General features: G+C 44.3%; 1 protein-coding gene across 2 annotated transcripts in view; it reads right to left on the bottom strand.

The window, feature by feature from the left end:
* LOC106591258 (guanylate cyclase soluble subunit alpha-2) overlaps positions 1–20,962 on the bottom strand; it is a 133,012-nt gene that overhangs the window by 9,500 nt on the left and 102,550 nt on the right. For both annotated transcript variants that reach the window (XM_045703994.1, XM_045703993.1), the window contains exon 7: positions 18,700–18,843. In XM_045703994.1, coding sequence (XP_045559950.1) covers positions 18,700–18,843 — 144 coding nt within the window. The remainder of the gene's footprint in view (positions 1–18,699; positions 18,844–20,962) is intronic.

The following is a 20,962-nucleotide window of genomic DNA, read 5'->3' as shown; positions in this document are numbered from 1 at the left end:
TATGGATAGAAAACACTCTGAAGTTTCTAAAACTGTTTGATTGGTGTCTGTGAGTATAACAGAACTCATATGGCAGGCAAAACCCAGAGAAAAATCCAAGCAGGAAGTGGAAAGTAAGAATTGTAGTTCTTCTTTTGATTCTCTATCGAAGCTACAGTGTCTGTGGGGTGACGTTGCACTTCCTAAGGCTTCCATTGGCTGTCTAAAGCCTTCAGAAAGTGGTTTGAGCATTTTCCTGTCACTGGGCAGATAATAGGAGCTCAGTTACTGAGTGGACTCCCTGGCAACAAAGGGATTGGATATGCGCAGTCACGTGAGCGCGTCGTTCCTTCTTTTTCTTCTTGAATGAATATGCTATCGTCCGGTTGGAATATTATCACAATTTTACGTTAAAAATACCATAAAGATTGATTTTAAACAGCGTTTGACGTGCTTGTATGTACAGTAATGGAACATTTTGACTTTTCGTCTCTCGTTCCGTGCTCGTGTACGTACAGATAAGTGATCTGTACGCACGAACAAAACGGAGGTATTTGTACATAAATATGGATTATTTTGAACAAAAACAACATTTCTTGTGGAAGTACAAGTAGCAGTCCTGGGAGTGCATTCTGACGAAGATCAGCAAAGGTAAGAGAATATTTCTAATACTAATTCTGTGTTTAGGTTTCCCCGAACTTGGCGGGTGTCTGAATAGCTCACCGTGATGGCTGAGCTATGTACTCAGAATATTGAAAAATGTGCTTTCTCCGTAAAGCTATTTTAAAATCTGACACAGCGGTTGAATCCAGGGGTAGTCTATCTATAATTCTTTAAATAATTGTTATATATTTTGTCAACGTTTATGATGAGTATTTTTGTAAATTGATGTGCACATTCACCGGACGTTTTAGTGGGAATACATTTTCTGAACATCACGCGCCAATGTAAAATGCTGTTATAAATATGGATATAAATATGAACTTTATAGACCAAAACATACATGTATTGTGTAACATAATGTCCTAGGAGTGTCATCTGATGAAGATCGTCAAAAGGTTAGTGCTTCATTTAGCTGTGTTTTGGGTTTTATTGACACATGTCCTTGCTTGGAAAATGGCTGTGTGATTATTTTTGTCTATGTACTCTCCTAACATCATGTAATGTTTTGCTTTCGCTGTAAAGCCTTTTTGAAATCGGACAATGTGGTTACATCAAGGAGAAGTGTATCTTTAAAATGGTGTAAAATAGTTGTATGTTTGAGAAAGTTGAATTATGACATTTTGTTGTTTTTGAATTTGCCGCCCTGATATTTCACTGGCTGTGACCTGCAGGTGGGACGCTACCATCCAACCTAGCCCATAGAAGTTCATCAAACTGCTTAACTATTTATCTGTACATGGAATGTATTTGTTTGTTTTTTTGTACACATTATTTTCAAATTTTTACAGGAAAATGCCACGGGCACTATCTGATGTGTGGAGTCATTTCACTGCAACTAATGTGGAAGGAAAAGCTGTGTACATTCGCAAATACTGTGCCAAATCACATGTGAAGAATGCATCAAAGATGCAGAATCATCTGGCCAAGTGGATAAAGTTCCCTCAGCACTCACAACAAGCAACCTCTGAGAAAAGTCCCTCTACTTCTATTCGAGGTCTTCCAGCTAATTCTTGGGCTACAATACCTCTTTTGCCAATTGGCCTGGACCCTTTATTGCCAACACGGAGCCCCGCCGATCCATCACGACTGGTCTGCCGACGTAATCGTGCGAGGTGGTTTCAACAGGCTTTTCCGTTGCGACGTCGCCGAAGACCCATCTGCTGGCCCCGGCACGCTAGCTTTCTGAATCGGCGTATCTCCATCTCGCCTAGCGTAGTAGCGACTACCGATCGGCTCCCTGACTCACCTATTGCTGCTCATTGGACCCTATGATCACTAGGCTCCACCTGCCTCTCCCTAATGTCAATATGACTTGTCTACTGCTGTTTAGGTAAGTTATTATTGTTTTATTTCACTGTAGAGCCCCCAGCCCCGCCCTAAATGCCTTAGATAGCTCTTTTGTCCCACCCTCCACACATGCGGAGACCTCACCTGGCTTAACTGGTGCCTCCAGAGACGCAACTGCTCTCATCGTCACTCAATGCCTAGGTTTACCTCCACTGTAATCACATCCTACCATACCCTTGTCTGTACATTATGCCTTGAATCTATTCTACCACACCCAGAAATCTGCTCCTTTTATTCGCTGTTCCCAATGCACTAGACAACCAGTTCTTATAGCCTTTAGCCGTACCCTTATCCTATCTCTTCTCTGTTCCTCTGGTGATGTAGAGGTTAAACCAGGCCCTGTAGCCCCCATAGCCACACTTATTCCCCAGGCGCTCTCATTTGTTGACTTCTGTAACCGTAAAAGCCTTGGTTTCATGCATGTTAACATCAGAAGCCTCCTCCCTAAGTTTGTTTTATTCACTGCTTTAGCACACTCCTCCAACCCTGATGTCCTAGCCGTGTCTGAATCCTGGCTTAGGAAGGCCACCAAAAATTCGGAAATTTCCATCCCCAACTACAACATTTCCCGACAAGATAGAACTGCCAAAGGGGGCGGAGTTGCAATCTACTGCCGAGAAAGCCTGCAGAGTTTTGTCATACTATCCAGGTCTGTGCCCAAACAATTCGAGCTTCTACTTTTAAAAATCCACATTTCCAGAAATAAGTCTCACTGTTACAGCTTGTTATAGACCCCCCTCAGCCCCAGCTGTGCCCTGGACACCATATGTGAATTGATTGCCCCCATCTATCTTCAGAGTTCATACTGTTAGGTAACCTAAACTGGGATATGCTTAACACCCCGGCCGTCCTACAATCTAAGCTAGATGCCCTCAATCTCTCACAAATTATCAAGGAACCTACCAGGTACAACCCTAAATCCGTAACCATGGGCACCCTCATATATCATCCTAACCAACTTGGCCTCTAAATACACCTCTGCTGTCTTCAACCAGGATCTCAGCGATCACTGCCTCATTGCCTGCGTCCGTAATGGGTCCGCTGTCAAACGACCACCCCAAAATCTCCCCGAGCAGGCCTTTCTAATCGACCTGGCTCGGGTATCCTGGAAGGACATTGACCTCATCCCGTCAGTAGAGGATGCCTGGTTGCTCTTTAAAAGAGCTTTCCTCAACATCTTAAATAAGCATGCCCCATTCAAAAAATGCAGAACTAAGAACAGATATAGCCATTGGTTCACCCCAGACTTGACTGCCCTTGACCAGCACAAAAACATTCTGTGGCGTACTGCATTAGCATCAAATAGCCCCAGCGATATACAACTTTTCAGGGAAGTCAGGAACCAATATATACAGTCAGTTATGAAAGCTAAGGCTAGCTTTTTCAAACGGAAATTTGCATCCTGTAGCACTAATTCCAAAAAGTTTTGGGACACTGTAAAGTCCATGGAGAATAAGAGCACCTACTCCCAGCTGCCCACTGCATTGAGGCTAGAAAACTCTGTCACCACCGATAAATCTACAATAATCGATTATTTCAATAAGCATTTTACTACGGCTGGCCATGCTTTCCACCTGGCTACCCCTACCCTGGCCAACAGCTTTGCACCCCCCGCTTCTCCTACACCCAAATCCAGACAGCTGATGTTCTGAAAGAGCTGCAAAACCTGGACCCGTACAAATCAGCTGGGCTAGAGAATCTGGACCCTCTCTTTCTAAAATGATCTGCCGAAATTGTTGCAACCCCTATTACTTGCCTGTTCAACCTCTTTTTCGTATCGTCTGAGATCCCCAAAGATTGGAAAGCTGCCGCGGTCATCCCTCTCTTCAAAGGGGGAGACACTCTAGACCCAAACTGTTATAGACCTATATCCATCTTGCCCTGCCTTTTGAAAATCTTCGAATGCCAAGTTAACAAACAGATCACCGACCATTTAGAATCCCACCGTACCTTCTCCACTATGCAATCTGGTTTCAGAGGTGGTTAATGGTGCACCTCAAGGTCCTAAACGATATCATAACTGCCATAGATAAAAGACAGTACTGTGCAGCCATCTTCATCGACCTGGCCAAGGCTTTCAACTCTGGCAATCACCGCATTCTTATGGGTAGACTCAATAGCCTTGGTTTCTCAAATGACTGCATCGCCTGGATCACCAACTACTTCTCAGATAGAGTTCAGTGTGCCAAATCGGAGAGGGCCTGTTGTCTGGACCTCTGGCAGTCTCTATGGCAGTCTCTATGGGGGTGCCACTAGGTTCAATTCTCGGGCCGACTCTTTTCTCTGTATATATCAATGATGTCGCTCTTGCTGCTGGTGATTCTCTGATCCACCTCTACGCAGACGACACCATTCTGTATACATCTGGCCCTTCTATGGACACTGTGTTAACAAACCTCCAAACAAGCTTCAATGCCACACAACACTCCTTCCGTGGCCTCCAACTGCTTTTAAATGCTAGTAAAACTAAATGCATGCTCTTCAACCGATCACTGCCCGCACCTGCCTGCCTGTCCAGCATCACTACTCTTGACGGTTCTGACTAAAATATGTGGATAACTGCAAATACCTAGGTGTCTGGTTAGACTGTTAACTCTCCTTCCAGACTCATATTAAACATCTCTAATCCAAAATTGAATCTAAAATCGGCTTCCCATTTCACAACAAAGCCTCCTTCACTCATGCTGCCAAACATACCCTCGTAAAACTGACTATCCAACTGATCCTTGACTTCGGCGATGTCATTTACAAAAAAGCCTCCAACACTCTACTCAGCAAACTGGATGTAGTCTATCACAGTGCCATCCGTTTTGTCACCAAAGCCCCATACTACCCATCACTGCGACCTGTATGCTCTCGTTGGCTGGCGCTCGCTACATATTCGTCGCCAAACCCACTGGCTCCAGGTAATCTATAAGTCTTTGCTAAATAAAGCCCCGCCTTATCTCAGCTCACTGGTCACCATAGCAACACCCATCCATAGCACGCGCTCCAGCAGGTATATTTTACTGGTCACCCCCAAAGCCAACACCCCCTTTGGCTGCCTTTCCTTCCAGTTTTCTGCTGCCAATGACTGGAACGAATTGCAAAAATCACTGAAGCTGGAGACTTATATTTCCCTCTCTAACTTTAAGCATCAGCTGTCTGAGCAGCTTACCGATCACTGTACCTTTACTCAGCCCATCTGAAAATAGCACACCCAACTACCTCATCCCCATATTGTTATTTATTTATTTTTTCTATTTTGCACCCCAGTATATCTACTTGCACATCATCATCCGCACATCTATTACTCCAGTGTTAATGCTAAATTGTAATTATTTCTCCTCTTTGGCCTATTTATTGCCTTACCTCCCCAATCTTACTGCATTTGCACACACTGTACATATATTTTTCTATTGTGTTATTGACTGTACGTTTGTTTATGTGTAACTCTGTGTTGTTGTTTTTGTCGCACTGCTTTGCATTATCTTGGCCAGAACTTGTTCTCAACTGGCCTACCTGGTTAAATAAAGGTGAAATAAAAATAAATAAAAATAAAAGGAGGTGAAAATGATGAATCAGACACCTTATGGTCCTCCTGGAATCAGAAGTTTTTTTGACTGATGAATGTCTTGCTCGAGCTGTGTATGCAACTGGTTCACCTCTGATGCTCACAGGCAATGTGTATTGGAAGAGATTTCTGAATGTTCTTCGCCCAGCATACACCCCTCAAACCAGACATGATTTATCTACTCATTTGCTGGATGCAGAGTTCAACAGAGTACAAGTGAAGGTCAAGCAAATCATAGAGAAAGCAGACTGTATTGCAATCATCTCTGATGGGTGGTCGAATGTTTGTTGGCAAGGAATAATCAACTAAATCTTCTCCACCCCTCAACCAGTATTCTACAAGAGCACAGACACGAAGGACAACAGACACACCGGTCTCTACATTGCAGATGAGCTGAAGGCAGTCATCAATGACCCTGGACGACAGAATGTATTTGCACTGGTGACAGACAATGCTGTGAACTTGATGGCTGCTTGGTCACATCACACCCATTGGCTGTGCTGCTCATGCATTGAATCTGCTCCTCAAGGACATCATGGCACTGAAAACAATGGATATACTCTGTAAGAGAGCCAAGGGAATGGTTAGGTATGTGAAGGGTCATCAAGTTATAACAGCAATCTACCTCACCAAGCAAAGTGAGACGAAGAAGAGCACCACCACATTGAAGCTGCCCAGCAACACCCGTTGGGGTGGTGTTGTCATCATGTTTGACAGTCTCCTGGAGGGGAAGGAGTCTCTCCAAGAAATGGCCATATCACAGTCTGCCGATATGGACAGCCCCATCAAGAGGATCCTCCTGGATTAAGCAGCCTGAAACCTATAGCAGTAGCCATTGCACGGATTGAGGGAGACAATGCCATCCTGTCTGATGTTCACACTCTGCTAGCAGCTGTAAGAGAAGAAATCCGTACTGCCCTGCCCACTTCACTGTTGCTCCAAGTAGAGGAATCTGCAGTTCTGAAATACATCAAAAAGCGTGAAGACTTCTGCCTGAAGCCCATACATGCCGCAGTGTACATGTTGAACCCCAAGTATGCTGGCAAGAGCATCCTGTCGGGTGGAGAGATCAACAAAGCCTATGGTGTCATCACTACCGTGTCTCGACACCTTGGCCTGGATGAGGGATGGAGATGCAATATGGCAGTTGTGCCAACATATCTCATCAGCCACCTGGTGGAAAGGACTTTGTGGATCTGAGGCTGTTGCCTTCATCATCCTCCAAATCCACCAACATCAGCCGCCTCAGAGTGCAACTGGTCCAATGTTACAACACTGTAACCAATAGTGGCCAATAATATAACATTTCTATCTATACTATTTTAAAATGTTTGTGAGTGTAATGTTTACTAATGTTTCCTTTGTTTATTTCCCTTTTGTTTACTGTCTATTCCATTTTCTTTGGCAATGTAAACATATGCTTCCCATGACAATAAAGCCCTTTTAATTGAATTGAATTTGAGAGTGTGAGAGCAGAGAGGGTGACGGGGGGAGGAAGAGAGAACAGGGAGGGAGTGAGGGCAAAGGTGTGCTATTCTGATCACACTGCCATAGAGATGGACAGATTGCCAGATGTTATGAGGAGAGTGAGGGGAGGAGAGGAGACAGAGAGAGAGATGGAGCAGGAGGGACAAGTTAAGGTGTGGTATTTTAATATTTCTCTCTACAAATGGACCCCCTCTCCCCTCTAAACAATGAACAGTAAACATTACACTCATAAAAGTTCCTAAGGAATAGCGACATTTCAAATGTCATATCATGGCTATAAACAGTGTTGTAACGATGTGCAAATAGTTAAAGTACAAAATGGTAAATAAATAAACATAAATATGGGCTGTATTTACAATGGTGTTTGTTCTTCACTGGTTGACCTTTTCTTGTGGCAATAGTTCACATATGTTGCTGCTGTGATGGCACACTGTGGTATTTCACCCAGTAGATATGGGAGTTTATCAAAATTGGATTTGTTTTCAAATGTGGGTCTTTGTAATCTGAGGGAAATATGTGTATCCAATATGGTCAAACATTTCCTCTCTCTTGCTCTGTCTCCCCTCTCCTGATTTATCCCCCTCCCCTCCATCTCTCACTCTTCTGAGTCAGCACAGAGTCGGAAAAAAACAATCAAAACCCACTGCAGCTCTGAAGCAGCCAATCCCAATGGACAGCTGTGAAGTACATGGAACACTGTTCTGTAGAATATTGGGATGTTCTGGAACATGTGATTGTAAAACAGTAATATGGGTCAATACTTTCTCTCTCTCTCTCTCTATCCCTCCCTCTCTCTCTCACACATAGACTACTTTACATAACACAGTGGTATTGGCTAGTTGTGAGCACGGAAAGAGTTTATCCGGCTGAAGTAGTTTGAACGAGCAGAGCTTCTCTCCTCTATATGAGAGAGAGAGAGAGAGAGAGAGAGAGAGAGAGAGAGAGAGAGAGAGAGAGAGAGAGAGAGAGAGAACGATACAGAGAACAGAGCTACAGGGCATAGCTATGCCAGTCTATTTCTGGTAAAATAAACTATAGGCCACAAACATGCACACACACCAGACACATGGACTCACGTGCACAGACTGATACAGGCATACACATGCATGGCCACACGCAGCATTACAATTGTGTAATTCCCGTTTTTAAGGACTAAAGAACCCTCTCTCTCTCTGAAATGGCTGGCAGGCAGGCAGACACATGCTGGCCACACCGGCCGCGTTGCGTGCGTGAGTGTCGCAAAATAAGCGTAGTTCCCGTTTTTAAGGACTAAAGGACCCTCTCTCTCTCTGAAATGGCAGGCAGCCAGGCAGGCAGCCAGGCAGGCAGGCAGGCAGGCAGACAGGCAGGCAGGCAGGCAGGCAGACAGACAGACAGGCAGGCAGGCAGGCAGGCAGACAGACAGGCAGACAGACAGACAGGCAGGCAGACAGGCAGACAGACAGGCAGGCAGGCAGGCAGGCAGGCAGGCAGACAGACAGACAGGCAGACAGACAGACAGACAGGCAGGCAGACAGGCAGACAGACAGGCAGACAGGCAGGCAGGCAGGCAGGCAGACAGGCAGACAGGCAGGCAGGCAGGCAGACAGGCAGGCAGACAGGCAGACATGCTGGCCACACCGGCCGCGTTGCATGCGTAGACCTTACAGTGAAATGCTTACTTACAGGCTCTAACCAACAGTGCAATAATAAAAAATAAAAAAAAGTATTAGGTTAATAATAGGTAAGTAAAGAAATAAAAACAACACTAAAAAGACAGAGAAAAATAACAGTAGCGAGGCTACATACAGACACCGGATAGTTGGGCTGATTGAGGTAGTATGTACATATAGATATGGTGAAAGTGACTATGCATATATGACAAACAGAGAGTATCAGTAGCGTAAAAGAGGGGTTGGCGGGTGGTAGGTGGCGGGACACAATGCAGATAGCCCAGTTAGCCAATGTGCGGGGGCACTGGTTGTTCGGGCTAATTGAGGTAGTATGTACATGAATGTATAGTTAAAATAGTCCGGGTAGCCATTTGATTAGATGTTCAGGACTCTTATGGCTTGGGGGTGAAAACTGTTGAGAAGCCTTTTTGTCCTAGACTTGGCACTCCGGTACCGCTTGTCATGCGGTAGTAGAGAGAACAGTCTATGACTGGGGTGGCTGGAGTCTTTCAACATTTTTATGGCCTTCCTCTGACACCGCCTGGTGTAGAGGTCCTGGATGGCAGGCAGCTTAGTCCCAGTGATGAACTGGGCTGTACGCACTACCCTCTGTAGTGCCTTGCGGTCAGAGGCCGAGCAGTTGCCATACCAGGCAGTGATGTAACCAGCAAGGATGCCCTTGATGGTGCAGCTGTAGAATATTTTGAGGATCTGAGGACCCATGCCAAATCTTTTCAGTCTCCTGAGGGAGAACAGGTTTTGTCGTGCCCACTTCACAACTGTCATGGTGTGCTTAGACCATGTTAGTTTGTTGGTGATGTGGATGCCAAGGAACTTGAAGCTCTCAACCCGCTCCACTGCAGCTCCGTCGATGAGAATGGGGGCGTGCTCGGTCCTCTTTTTCCTGTAGTCCACAATCATCTCCTTAGTCTTGGTTACGTTGACGGATAGGTTGTTATTCTGGCACCACCCGGCAAGTTCTCTGACCTCCTCCCTATAGGCTGTCTCATCGTTGTAGGTGATCAGGCCTACCACTGTTGTGTCGAATGCAAACTTAATGATGGTGTTGGAGTCGTGTTCGGCCACGCAGTCGTGGGTAAACAGGGAGTACTGGAGTGGACTGAGCACGCACCCCTGAGGGGCTCCAGTGTTGAGGATCAGCGTGGCAGATGTGTTGCTACCTACCCTCACCACCTGGGGGCGGCCCGTCAGGAAGTCCAGGATCCAGTTGCAGAGGGAGGTGTTTAGTGCCAGGATCCTTAGCTTAGTGATGAGCTTTGAGGGCACTATGGTGTTGAACGCTGAGCTGTAGTCAATGAATAGCATTCTCACATAGGTGTTCCTTTTGTCCAGGTGGGAAAGGGCAGTGTGGAGTGCAATAGAGATTGCATCATCAGTGGATCTGTTGGTGCAGTATGCAAATTGGAGTGGGTCTAGGGTTTCTGGGATAATGGTGTTGATGTGAGCCATTACCAGCCTTTCAAAGCACCTCATGGCTACGGACGTGAGTGCAACGGGTCTGTAGTCATTTAGGCAGGTTGCCTTCGTGTTCTCGGGCACAGGGACTATGGTGGTCTGCTTGAAACATGTTGGTATTACAGACTCAATGAGGGACATGTTGAAAATGTCAGTGAAGACACTTGCCAGTTGGTCAATGGGTCGAAATTCTACAAAGATCCATAAAAAAAAGGAACTTGTGCATTTCAGGTAAAATAACAACCCAATGTTTATATCCCAGGACAAATTAGCTAGCAACAGCAAGCTAGCTAGTTAAATGTCAATGAATGTTTCATGTTTGTTTCGACCTGTCCCCAAATGAATATACCGGTAGTAGGTTCAGAGTTAATTTGGATATTTCAACCTGCGTGTCCTGAACGTGTCTGGTGTGGATGGACAAAATTAACATGACAGCAATGGCGCATGCGGAAGCACCCGCATGCCCGGTGTAGTCAGCATGCCTGGTGTAGTCAGCATGCCCGGTGTAGTCAGCATGCCCGATATAGTCAGCATGCCCGGTGTAGTCAGCATGCCCGGTGTAGTCAGCATGCCCGGTGTAGTCAGCATGCCCGGTGTAGTCAGCATTCCCGGTGTAGTCAGCATTCCCGGTGTAGTCAGCATGCCTGGTGTAGTCAGCATGCCCGGTGTAGTCAGCATGCCCGGTGTAGTCAGCATGCCCGGTGTAGTCAGCATGCCCGATGTAGTCAGCATGCCCGGTGTAGTCAGCATGCCCGGTGTAGTCAGCATGCCCGGTGTAGTCAGCATGCCTGGTGTAGTCAGCATGCCCGGTGTAGTCAGAATGGGTGATTGCTTTTTTCTATTTACTTTTATTTAGGGGTAGTCAGCATGTTAGTTTAAACAGAGCTAGGTTCCTTCTAGACGACCAGCAGAGCAGAGCTCTCCAACAGGAGCCTGGTTTGAGCCAGGACATATCCAGCTCACCACATAGCAGCAGCTAATGGGGATCCATAATAAATACAAATGCATATGACAAAAATTATTGGCACCCTTGATAGACAGAATAAAATAAATCATACAAATACTGAGCTATATTCTATGCTCAAAATTGCTAAATTATATTATTTTCTACTAAAACAATTGCTCAGAAAAAATATTTGCTTAACAAGTAATACTTTTTTCTCTCTCAAAAAGATAGGGGTTAAAATTATTGACACCCCATTTTTCTCTCAGTAATTGTATTAGTAGAAAATAATATAATTTTCCCATGCTCGGTATTTGTATTATTTATTTTATACAGTATTTTTTTGTCATCTCTATCAAGGGTGCCAATAATTTTGGTCGTGACTGTAAATGTGATCCCCAGCACCCTTGTTGTCATGACAACGGAGAGAGAGACATAGGTTGTGTTTTAAAGGTTGTGTGAGGTTGGTTATTTTTATTGCTGGTTGCTGTTTGGTAGAAAGTCTAGGTGGAAGCATGCTAAAAAACAACCTGGAGCTCTGAGCCAACACACACACACACACAATATTGACTCTGTGACAGTGTTATAGGCCAACTGACATAGACAGCTGGATGTAAGAGAAAAGGACCTCTCTACCTGTGGAGACGGGAGAAAGGCAGATTGCCTGAATGTGACTTTCTCTCTAACCTAACACAAAACAGCCCAACACAAAGCTCAAGTATTTCCTGTAAGACATGAAACAACAGCTTAACAGAAACAACCGTCATTAATTAGCCAAAAACAGCCCTGCTGCCACGCCACGATTCTCCCATCACCATGGTAACTGCACACTACGCATTCCCATGTTCTATCCATCACCGTGGCGACCGATGTGTTCGCAATAAGTGAATTACACACATAGGTGGTGTGCTCACAAGCTGCAAGCATATATACGCACACGGACATCCACACACACACACACACACACACACACACACATTTATTGTACACTCATACACAACAAAAAACCACAAACATTGTAGCGTTCGTCCGTGTGTGTAAGTGCTTGTGTCTGTGCATGTGTGTCTGTGCATGTGTGCCTGTGTGTGGTGTGTGTGCGTGTGCTTTATTCCTTGTGAAGACACGTTTCATCTCATCAGTTGTCAATAAAGGGGAAGATGAAAGGGGCTCCATTGTCAGCATCTACAGCTGGTTAAGCACTTTCTTCCCAATGTGCCATGACACAGATGATTATATCAACACACACATCTGGGACTGTAAGCCAAGCCAATGGAAGACAAGCAGCTAGCACAACACAACACAACACAGCACAGCACAGCACAGCCAAAGATATTCATAACTAACCCAAGATAGCAGGGCTGGGCGGTATACCATATTTTACTATCTACCGGTACTGATGCGCGGACTGGTTTGGGTTTTTACTTTACCTTCTATAACGATATTTGAATTTTTGGTTTGTTAAATGTGACACGCCGTGTGTAACGTCCATTTTTATAGTTTACTCTGCTACTTGAGTCATCCCTCCCCGCTCTCTCTCTCTCTCTCTCTCTCTCAATGCCGCTTTCCACACAGACCTAGCCCCACACCAATGTTGATGACAATGAAGTTGTTTCCCCTTTGCTTCATAATATAAATCCACTAACATTCTATAATTACATTATTCATTTGTGTTTCTTACATCTGCAAACATCTAGTTTGTCATTTCTTAGCAAGTTAAGCTAAATCGTGTTAGCCGCTAATGGTAATCGCTAGTTAGCTGGAGAGCTAGCTAGCTAATAAATGTACTGAATAAGAGATAATGGTGTAGGCCTAAATCAGCATGTCGTTTGTGCAACAGTATCTTCTAAATCAAAGAAGAATAAGTGAAGGATGAATATGTTGGCTACACAAAGAAACATTTAATGTAGCCTTTGGTTCCTACCCTGTAAGAATTACGCCTCCCTGTTATTTTCATTCGTTGTCATGTCAACATAACACTGTATTCGAAGTGCCAACTATTATATTCTAACTAATAGAATTAGAATAATCATTATATTTCCATGGTTCCAACAGTTCACCCAAGTGTTTTGCTCTAAATCACAAGTGAAATTGCAATTGCAACATTTTAAAAATAAGGCCTAGTTTTTTTGCCCATATCGTGCAGCCCTACGTAGCAGTGTGGATATTATCTCAATTGAGTGCACTGTTCTTGAACTGCACTGTTGGTTAAAGGCTTGTAAGTAAGCATTTCATGGTAAAGTCTACACTTGTTGTATTCTGTGCATGTCACAAATAAAGTTTGATTGTATTTGAAATGCAGAAATTGATGGAAATGCAGGAGATTATTTTTGGTTGAATTAGAATTGAACAGTATAACAATCAGAATGGAGAAAGACCAATTGAAATCACTTAGAATGTATAGGTATGGGTTGCCACCCTAGGGTCACGTACAACTCATAAAGCAAATTTATAACTTTTACTATTCAAAAACATCAAATACTGTCATAATGTCAAAAAATAAATAAATACAGTGATATGATATTTTGGCCATATCGCCCAGCCCTACAAGATAAATAATCTGTGTCGTTTACCATGGGAGCAAATGAAGCATAGTGGGCAGAACAAGCAAGGAGGTAGTCAAAACCAGATCTTAATGGCGCGTTGTAGCACGAATTTGAATATTTCTGTTAGCAACACCTCCTCTGTGAAGTGCGCGTGTGCACAAACTCAGTTTGACCTTTGCACTCCTGCTAAACAATTATTTATTTTTTTACTTTGGCAAAGTGTCAAGTCTATAAAACGTAGTGCAATGTGTTCATAATAGATTATTGTTTTGAGAACAGAAAAATGTATTGAGATCAGATGTTTCATTGATGTCGGCCCAGTTTCACCTAGTTTCATCCTCTCCCACTATTGGACTTCCTCTCACGAGTTTTTAAAACATATTTTTATTTAACCTTTATTTCACTAGGCAAGGCGGTTAAGAACAAATTGTTATTTACAATGACGGCCTACCAAAAGGCAAAAGACCTCCTGCGGGGACGGGGGCTGGGATTAAAAAAAGTATTATAAAAAATATATATATATAGGACAAAACACACATCACGACGAGAGAGACAACACAACACTGCATAAAGAGAGACCTAAGAAAACAACATAGCAAGGCAGCAACACATGACAACACAGCATGGTAGCAACACAACATAGTAGAGGCACAAAACATGGTTTCAAACATTATTAGGCACAGACAACAGTACAAAGGGCAAGAAGGTAGAGACAACAATACATCATGCAAAGCAGCCACAACTGTCAGTAAGTGCGTCTATGATTGAGTCTTTGAATGAAAAGATTGAGATAAAACTGTACAGTTTGAGTGTTTCTTGCAGCTCGTTCCAGTCGCTAGTTGCAGCTTGTTCCAGTCGCAAGCTGCAGCGAAATGAAAAGATGAGCGACCCAGGGATGTGTGTGCTTTGGGGACCTTTAACAGAATGTGACTGGCAGAACGGGTGTTGTATGTGGAGGATGAGGGCTGCAGAAGATATCTCAGATGGGGGGGAGTGAGGCCTAAGAGGGTTTTAAAAATAAGCATCAACGAAGGGTATACAGAGACGATCAGTTTACAGAGGAGCAGAGAGTGCAGTGATGTGTCCTATAAGGAGCATTGGTGGCAAAGCTGATGGACGAATGGTAAAGAACATCTAGCCGCTCGAGAGCACCCTTACCTGCCGATCTATAAATTATGTCTCCGTAATCTAGCATGGGTAGAATGGTCATCTGAATCAGGGTTAGTTTGGCAGCTGGGGTGAAAGAGGAGCGATTACGATAGAGGAAACCAAGTCTAGATTTAACTTTAGCCTGCAGCTTTGATATGTGCTGAGAGAAGGGCAGTGTACCATCTAGCCATACTCCCAAGTACTTGTATGAGGTGACTACCTCAAGCTCTAAACCCTCAGAGGTAGTAATCACACCTTTGGAGAGAGGGGCATTCTTCTTACCAAACCACATGACCTTTGTTTTGGAGGTGTTCAGAACAAGGTTAAGGGTAGTGAAAGCTTGTTGGACACTAAGAAAGCTTTCTTGTAGAGCATTTAACACAAAATCCGGGGAGGGGCCAGCTGAGTATAAGACTGTATCATCTGCATATAAATGGATGAGAGCGCTTCCTACTGCCTGAGCTATGTTGTTGATGTAAATTGAGAAGAGCGTGGGGCCTAGGATTGAGCCTTGGGGTACTCCCTTGGTGACAAGCAGTGGTTGAGACAGCAGATTTTCTGACTTTATACACTGCACTCGTTGAGAGAGGTAGTTAGCAAACCCGGCCAAAGTCCCCTCAGAGACACCAATATTCCTTTGCCGGCTCACAAGAATGGAATGGTCTACTGTATCAAAAGCTTTGGCCAAGTCAATAAAAATAGCAGCATAACATTGCTTAGAATCAAGGGCAATGGGAACATCATTGAGGACCTTTAAGGTTGCGGTGACATATCCATAACCTGAGCAGAAACCAGATTGCATACCAGAGAGAATACTATAGACATCAAGAAAGCCAGTCAGTTGATTATTGACAAGTTTTTCTAACACTTTTGATAAACAGGGCAAAATAGAAATAGGCCTATAACAGTTAGGATCAGCTTGATCCCCCCCCCTTTAAATAAAGCATAAACCGTGGCTGCCTTCCAAGCAATGGGAACCTCCCCAGAAAGGAGAGACAGGTTAAAAAGGTTGGAGATAGGTTTGGCGGTGATAGGGGCAGCAACCTTAAAGAAGAACAGGTCTAAACCATCTGACCCAGATGGTTTGTTTGGGGTCAAGTTTCAGGAGCTCCTCTAGTACCTCGGACTCAGTGACTACCTGCAGGGAGAAACTCTGTAGCGGGGCAGGGGAAAAAAGACGGAGAAGCATCGGGGATAGTTGCATTAGAAGGGGTGGGAGATGAGGAAATGTTGGATGGGCAAGGAGGCATGGCTGAGTCAAATAGGAATCCTGACTTAATGAAGTGGTGATTAAAGAGCTCAGCCATGTGCTTCTTGTCAGTAACAACCACATCATCAACTTTAAGGGACATGGGCAGCTATGAGGAGGAGGGTTTATTCTCCAGGTCTTTAACCGTTTTCCAGAACTTCTTGGGGTTAGTCCCACAGAGAGAGAACTGCTCCTTAAAGTAACTAACTTTTCCCTTCCAGATAGCCTGAGTGCACTTATTTCTCATTTGCCTGAACGAGAGCCAGTCAGCCATTCTTGAGGTGCAGTAACACTGGAAGATCACGGTCAAACAAGGGGCTGAACCTGTTTTAAATTCTCATTTTCTTTACGGGGGTGTGTTTGTTAACAACACCACTGAAAATATCAAAAAAGAAGGTTCAAGTGTCTTCGACAGAGGGGATCAAGCTGATTCTATACCATTTTACAGAGGCCAGTTCATGAAGGAAGGCTTGCTCATTAAAGTGTTTTAGCAAGCGTCTATGACAAATCAGGACAGGTGGTTTCACTGAGCAGCCATTATGAACACAGCCTGTAAAACAGTGATCACTAAGGTCATTACAGAAAACACCAGACTGATACCTATCAGGATTATTTGTGAGGATAACATCAAGAAAAGTAGCCTTTTCTGGGTGTTTGGAGTCATACTTTGTGGGATTGGTAATAATCTGAGAAAGATTTAGGGAGTCCCATTGCTTTAGGACTTGGGCACTACAATATTTGGTGGTGGATCCTGGATTTCCTGACGGGCTGCCCCTAGGTGGTGAGGGTAGGTAGCAACACATCTGCCATGCTGATCCTCAACACTGGAGCCCCTCAGGGGTGCGTGCTCAGTCCCCTCCTGTATTCCCTGTTCACCCACGACTGCATGGCCAGGCACGACTCCAACACCATCATTAATTTTGCAGACGACAACAGTGGTAGGCCTGATCACCGACAATGACGAGACAGCCTATAGGGAGGTCAGAGACCTGGCCGGGTAGTGCCAGAATAACAACCTCTCCCTCAACGTAACCAAGACTAAGGAGATGATTGTGGACTACTGGAAAAGGAGGACCCCATTCTCATCGACGGGGCTGTAGTGGAGCAGGTTGAGAGCTTCAAGTTCCTTGGTGTCCACATCAACAACAAATTAGAATGGTCCAAACACACCAAGACGGTCATGAAGAGGGCACAATAAAGCCTATTCCCCCTTAGGAAACGAAAAAGATTTGGCATGGGTCCTGAGATCCTCAAAAGGTTATACAGCTGCAACATCGAGAGCATCCTGACTGGTTGCGTCACTGCCTGGTACAGCAATTGCTCAGCCTCTGACCGCAAGGCACTACAGAGGGTAGTGCGTACGGGCCAGTACATCACTGGGGCTAAGCTGCCTGCCATCCAGGACCTCTACACCAGGCAGTGTCAGAGGAAGGCCCTAAATTGTCAAAGACTCCAGCCATCCCAGTCATAGACTGTTCTCTCTACTACCGCATAGCAAGCGGTACCGGAGTGCCAAGTCTAGGACAAAAAGGCTTCTCAACAGTTTTTAGCCCCAAGCCATAAGACTCCTGAACAGGTAATCAAATGGCTACCCGTACTATTTGCATTGTGTGTCCCCCCCCCAACCCCTCCTTTACGCTGCTGCTACTCTCTGTTTATCATATATGCATAGTCACTTTAACTATACGTTCATGTGGTGGCGGCAGGTAGCCTAGTGGTTAGAGCGTTGGGCTGGTAACTGAAAGGTTGCAAGATCGAATCCCCGAGCTGACAAGGTAAAAATCTGTTGTTCTGCCACTAAACAAGGCAGTTAACCCACTGTTCTTGGCCGTCATCGAAAATAAGAATATGTTCTTAACTGACTTGCCTAGTTAAATAAAGGTAAAATTTAAATGAAATGTACATACTAACTTATTGGCCCGACCAACCAGTGCTCCCGCACATTGGCTAACCGGGCTACCTGCATTGTGTCCCGCCACCCACCAACCCCTCTTTAACGCTACTGCTACTCTCTGTTTGTCATATATGCATAGTCACTTTAACCATATCTATATGTACATACTACCTCAATCAGCCTGACTAACCGGTGCCTGTATATAGCCTCTCTACTGTTATGTTTCACTGTCTTTTTACTGTTGTTGTTATTTCTTTACTTACCTATTATTCACCTAACACCTTTTTTGCACTCTTGGTTAGAGCCTGTAAGTAAGCATTTCACTGTAAGGTCTACACCTGATGTATTCGGCGCACGTGACAAATAAACTTTGATTTGATGAGAAAACGCTCTAAAAGGATTCTTCAGCGTTATAGCCCTTGGGACGTGTCTGTGTTACCCCTTCTGTCTGTGGAACATCACAGCTAGCACAGCACAGCACATAACAACACAACACAGCACAAAACAGCTAGTACAACACAATAGCGCAACACAGCACCGCAATGATTAGCTTACAGATGCTTTAAATTATAGGTGTAAACCACATTTAAATTTGAATGAGAAGAGAGACAGAGACAGAGTAGGAGGAGAGGGTGAAAAGGGAGAGAAAGGGAGGGAGAGAGAGAAAGAGAGAGAGGGGGAGTGAAAAGGGAGAGAGAAAATAAGACAGAAAAAGTAAGTCAGGGAGAAAGTGCCCCCCTCCCCGTGCCAAGCGAAGACTCACCTTGATGGATTTGCTGTCCGGCGTTAACACCTCCTCTGACAGCTCCATCATCTTCAGGGCCATGAGTGCGATTGGCTTGGCATGGCTGTCAATCTTCTGGTGGAGCCCGCCCGCAACACAGTAGGCGTCGCCTATAGTCTCAATCTACATGGGGATTGGAGGAGACTCCATGAAGCCATGAGCATTTCAGTTGATTTGATTTCAGTATTTTCATCAAATTTAAATATTTTCATAATAAAAAATTATAAAACAACTTTTAAAAAAACACTCAAAAGCTGTACCTGACAACAAGAAACACAACTCTCATTTTCAGCCAGTCACAATCATTTATCCAAAGTAACCATGACAATGGGAACATAAGGTTCTCTCTCTCTCTCCTCACATGAAGCAGGAAAAGAGAGAGGGAGAAAGGTGAAAGTGGAAACAAGAGAAAATGGTAGTAGAAAGAGATTAGGGGAAGAGTCAAGTAAAAAAGTGGAAGGGTGAAGAGAGAGGAAGGGAAGGGAAAGAAAAACTGTCTGTATCTCTGCTGGATCAAACCCTAGCGAAGGACGAGAGCTGATGTAGTGATGGAGGGGTGGATAGAGGGAGTGATGGTTGTTAATGGATGGATAGAGGGAGTGATGGTTGTTAATGGACGGATAGAGGGAGTGATGGTTGTTAATGGACGGATAGAGGGAGTGATGGTTGTTAATGGGTGGATAGAGGGAGTGATGGTTGTTAATGGATGGATAGAGGGAGTGATGGTTGTTAATGGATGGATAGAGGGAGTGACGGTTGTTAATGGATGGATAGAGGGAGTGATGGTTGTTAATGGATGGATAGAGGGAGTGATGGTTGTTAATGGACGGATAGAGGCAGTGATGGTTGTTAATGGATGGATAGAGGGAGTGATGGTTGTTAATGGACGGATAGAGGGAGTGATGGTTGTTAATGGACGGATAGAGGCAGTGATGGTTGTTAATGGATGGATAGAGGGAGTGATGGTTGTTAATGGACGGATAGAGGGAGTGATGGTTGTTAATGGATGGATAGAGGCAGTGATGGTTGTTAATGGATGGATAGAGGGAGTGATGGTTGTTAATGGACGGATAGAGGGAGTGATGGTTGTTAATGGATGGATAGAGGGAGTGATGGTTGTTAATGGATGGATAGAGGGAGTGATGGTTGTTAATGGATGGATAGAGGGAGTGATGGTTGTTAATGGATGGATAGAGGGAGTGATGGTTGTTAATGGATGGATAGAGGGAGTGATGGTTGTTAATGGATGGATAGAGGGAGTGATGGTTGTTAATGGATGGATAGAGGGAGTGATGGTTGTTAATGGACGGATAGAGGGAGTGATGGTTGTTAATGGATGGATAGAGGGAGTGATGGTTGTTAATGGACGGATAGAGGGAGTGATGGTTGTTAATGGACGGATAGAGGGAGTGATGGTTGTTAATGGACGGATAGAGGGAGTGATGGTTGTTAATGGATGGATAGAGGGAGTGATGGTTGTTAATGGACGGATAGAGGGAGTGATGGTTGTTAATGGATGGATAGAGGGAGTGATGGTTGTTAATGGACGGATAGAGGGAGTGATGGTTGTTAATGGATGGATAGAGGGAGTGATGGTTGTTAATGGATGGATAGAGGGAGTGATGGTTGTTAATGGACGGATAGAGGGAGTGATGGTTGTTAATGGACGCACTGGGCCTTGCTGTAATGCCACTCTGTCAGGCAGCCAGTACTGACACACTCATGTTAAGCACCGTTACATTGGCCATTAATCAGTGTGTTTTTCCACATACGTATGCACACGCACACACACACACACACGTTGCTGATTTAAAACAACTTGATTGATCCTTGTATTTACCCACGGCAGCACCATTACTCAATTGCACTAAACCTCTCCTATGTGGACAGATGACACATATCAGGGTTGGAGTCAATTGTGAACAATAACTTTGAATTGAATTTGAATTGGCCACACCCCACAGGAAGAAGAAATGGAATATAATTTGAATCAACTGAGATGTGAAACATGAAAGTCTCATTAATTTGACAAATATTTTATAAAAAGGATATGCCACTTATTAATGCAAACAATACACATACCATGTGAAATATACGTTTTATTATAACTGAAACATGTCAAACAGTATTTTTCTTTGTCATGAGATGTTAGATTGTTCCCTTCCATACGGCAGTGTTTGATCTAATGCATTATGGTAAGAAAAAAAACATTTATTCTGATATTTCAAAACATTAAGGGAAT

This window comes from Salmo salar, chromosome ssa20, assembly GCF_905237065.1.
Source record: "Salmo salar chromosome ssa20, Ssal_v3.1, whole genome shotgun sequence".
In the NCBI taxonomy this organism is placed as follows: domain Eukaryota; kingdom Metazoa; phylum Chordata; class Actinopteri; order Salmoniformes; family Salmonidae; genus Salmo; species Salmo salar.
This window is presented reverse-complemented; position numbering and strand designations above follow the sequence as displayed.